The 2571-nt window shown below is 40.2% G+C and overlaps 1 protein-coding gene across 1 annotated transcript; it reads right to left on the bottom strand.

Annotated features, from left to right (window-relative positions):
* Positions 1-639: 639 nt before the first annotated feature.
* On the bottom strand, positions 640-1590 carry LOC129641605 (olfactory receptor 6C2-like). Its single transcript, XM_055566275.1, has one exon. It carries the CDS (start codon positions 1588-1590, stop codon positions 640-642), a length of 951 nt encoding a protein of 316 aa, XP_055422250.1.
* Positions 1591-2571: the final 981 nt, after the last annotated feature.

Raw genomic sequence — 2571 nt, 5'->3', positions numbered from 1 at the left:
CTTGACTTCCTTTGTTGCAGAGCACAGGCTCTAGGGCACAGGCTTCAGTAGTTGCAGTTTGTATGCTCAGTAGTTGTGGCTCCTGGGCTCTAGAGCACAGATTCAGTAGTTGTGACACACAGGCTTAGTTGCTCCACGACAGGTGGGTTCTTCCCAGACCAGGGATCTAACCTATCTCTCCTGCATTGGCAGGCAGATTCTTTACCACTTGAGCCACCAGGGAAGGCCAACTTATTATTCTTAATAGTGGATGCTAGATCAGGAAATAATCCTAAGATAAATAATTTTGCCCCCAAAGAGCTATAAAACTAGAGGAATGAATAGAAAAAAATCCATCTCATATTTTTGTTACTGTCTTTCTGTGGTTCAGCTATCAGGATGGTGAGGGGTTGTATAGGTTCTGGAAATCTATATTCATTCCTATTTATGAAAGTAAGCCATAAGGAATGAAGGCCTATTTGAATTAAGGCCATAACACTTTTTTTTCAGGCCATGGTTCTCAGAGAAATAGAAAAGAAATTTCAGTGATTAATCAGACTGTACCTTTAGTTCTGCTCTGTAGATCTGAATTAGAACACATAGTAAAAGATGAAATACTTATGTATATATATTTTTACTTTATAAAATATTTTTAGTCACCTAATTTTTGGGAAATGTCATTTTTTTAATAGAGTCCCTGAAGGCTTGTTTGACTTGCTTATTCCGTAGAGTATAAATGAAAGGGTTCATCAAAGGGATAATGGAAGTGTTGAGAAGGGACACCACCTTATTAATGGCCACACCTTCCTTTGCTGGTTTGATATAGATAAAGATGCAACTCCCATAAGTGATGGAAACTACAATAATATGGGAGGAACAAGTAGAGAAAGACTTTTTTCTTTGCTGAGCCGAAGGGAGTCTTAAAATAGTCTTGATGATGTATGTGTAAGACACAATTACACAGACTAGTGTGAGTATGAGGGTCAGCACCGCCATGATTAAAACAAGTTGCTCTATAAATTGAGTGTCTGAACACACAATCTTTAGAAGAGGAGATGCATCACAGCCAAAATGGTCAATGAGATTGGAGTTACAGAAGTCTAGCTGAACTCCCAGGCTAAGTGGTGGGAGTATGACAATTAACCCAATCAGCCAAGAGCAAAGGACCAGAATGGTGCAGACCTTTTCACTCATGATGGTGCTGTAGTGCAGGGGCTTGCAGATGGCCACATAGCGGTCATAGGACATGGCAGTTAGAAGAAAAAATTCTGTTGCCCCGATGAGGATGACAAAAAATAACTGGATGGCACAAGCATTATAGGTCACTCGTTTGTCTCCAGTGGTCATGCTGTACAGGAATCGAGGAACACAGACAGTTGTAAAGATTATTTCTAAGATGGAGAAATTTCGAAGGAAAAAGTACATGGGTGTTTTAAGGTGAGAGCTCACCAGAGTGAGGAGGATAATGACTAGATTTCCAGCAACAGTGGAAGAGTAGGTAAGAAACAGAAACACTGAAAGAAAAACCTGTAGTCTTGGGTCGTCTGTTAATCCTAGTAGGATGAATGTTGTTATTGCAGAATGATTTTTCATCACTATCTTCAGATACATAAGAAGTCTGTATTAATAGATTATAAGTGTTTAATCTGAGGAATAGAAAATAAAAATAAATTTCAACAAGCTATGTAGAATAAAGTAGTGAATCAGGAAGCGGCTGCTGCTGCTGCTAAATCGCTTCAGTCTTGTCCGACTCTGTGCGACCCCATAGACGGCAGCCCACCAGGCTCCCCCGTCCCTGGGATTCTCCAGGCAAGAACACTGGAGTGGGTTGCCATTTCCTTCTCCAATTCATGAAAGTGAAAATTGAAAGTGAAGTCGCTCAGTCATGTCCGACTCTAGCGACCCCATGGACTGCAGCCCACCAGGCTCCTCTGTCCATGGGACTTTCCAGGGAAGCGTACTGGAGTGGGGTGCCATTGCCTCCTCCGAATCAGGCAGTAGATGCACATTTTAAAGCTTTTACTTGATCATCAATAATCATGATGTAGAAAAGTGATTGAATCATACTTCATTTCCTTGGACTCTGCATTAAATTCGTCTTCAGAATGTTCATGAAAAGCATTCATCTGAAAATTTATTTCCATTCTAGTTACAGGATCAATTTTAACATCTATGTCACAGTCCTCTGAAATTTTGACAGCCACTGTAGTATCCCTAATCCTCAGTATAGAATAGGAGACTCACAAATGTTGAGTAATAGAAACAGATGCATAAAAATTTTATCTTCCTAATTGTTAGTACATGTCAACAAGTCATTCTTTTACCTTATGGTAATAAAAAAGCCACCAGTGCCTTAGTTGTACTGTTTTTCATGCTTTGTAAAAATCATCCTTTTCAAATAATTTTTTAATCTTGTTTTTTGAGTGACCTAGGAACAGTCTTGATGCTGAAGCTGAAGCTCCAATACTTTGGCCACCTGATGTGAAGAACTGACTCATTGGAAAAGACCCTGATGCTGGGAACGATTGAAGGCAGGAGGAGAAGGGGACGACAGAGGATGAGATGATTGGATGGCATCACCGACTTGATGGA

This window comes from Bubalus kerabau, chromosome 1, assembly GCF_029407905.1.
Source record: "Bubalus kerabau isolate K-KA32 ecotype Philippines breed swamp buffalo chromosome 1, PCC_UOA_SB_1v2, whole genome shotgun sequence".
Taxonomy (NCBI): Eukaryota; Metazoa; Chordata; class Mammalia; order Artiodactyla; family Bovidae; genus Bubalus; species Bubalus kerabau.
Note: the sequence above shows the minus strand (reverse complement) of the source record. Positions and strands in the feature narration are given on the sequence as shown.

What these genes read in the sequence shown, in the direction of transcription:
- LOC129641605 (XM_055566275.1), bottom strand. Translation starts at nt 1,590, where the DNA reads ATGTATCTGAAGATAGTGATGAAAAATCATTCTGCAATAACAACATTC.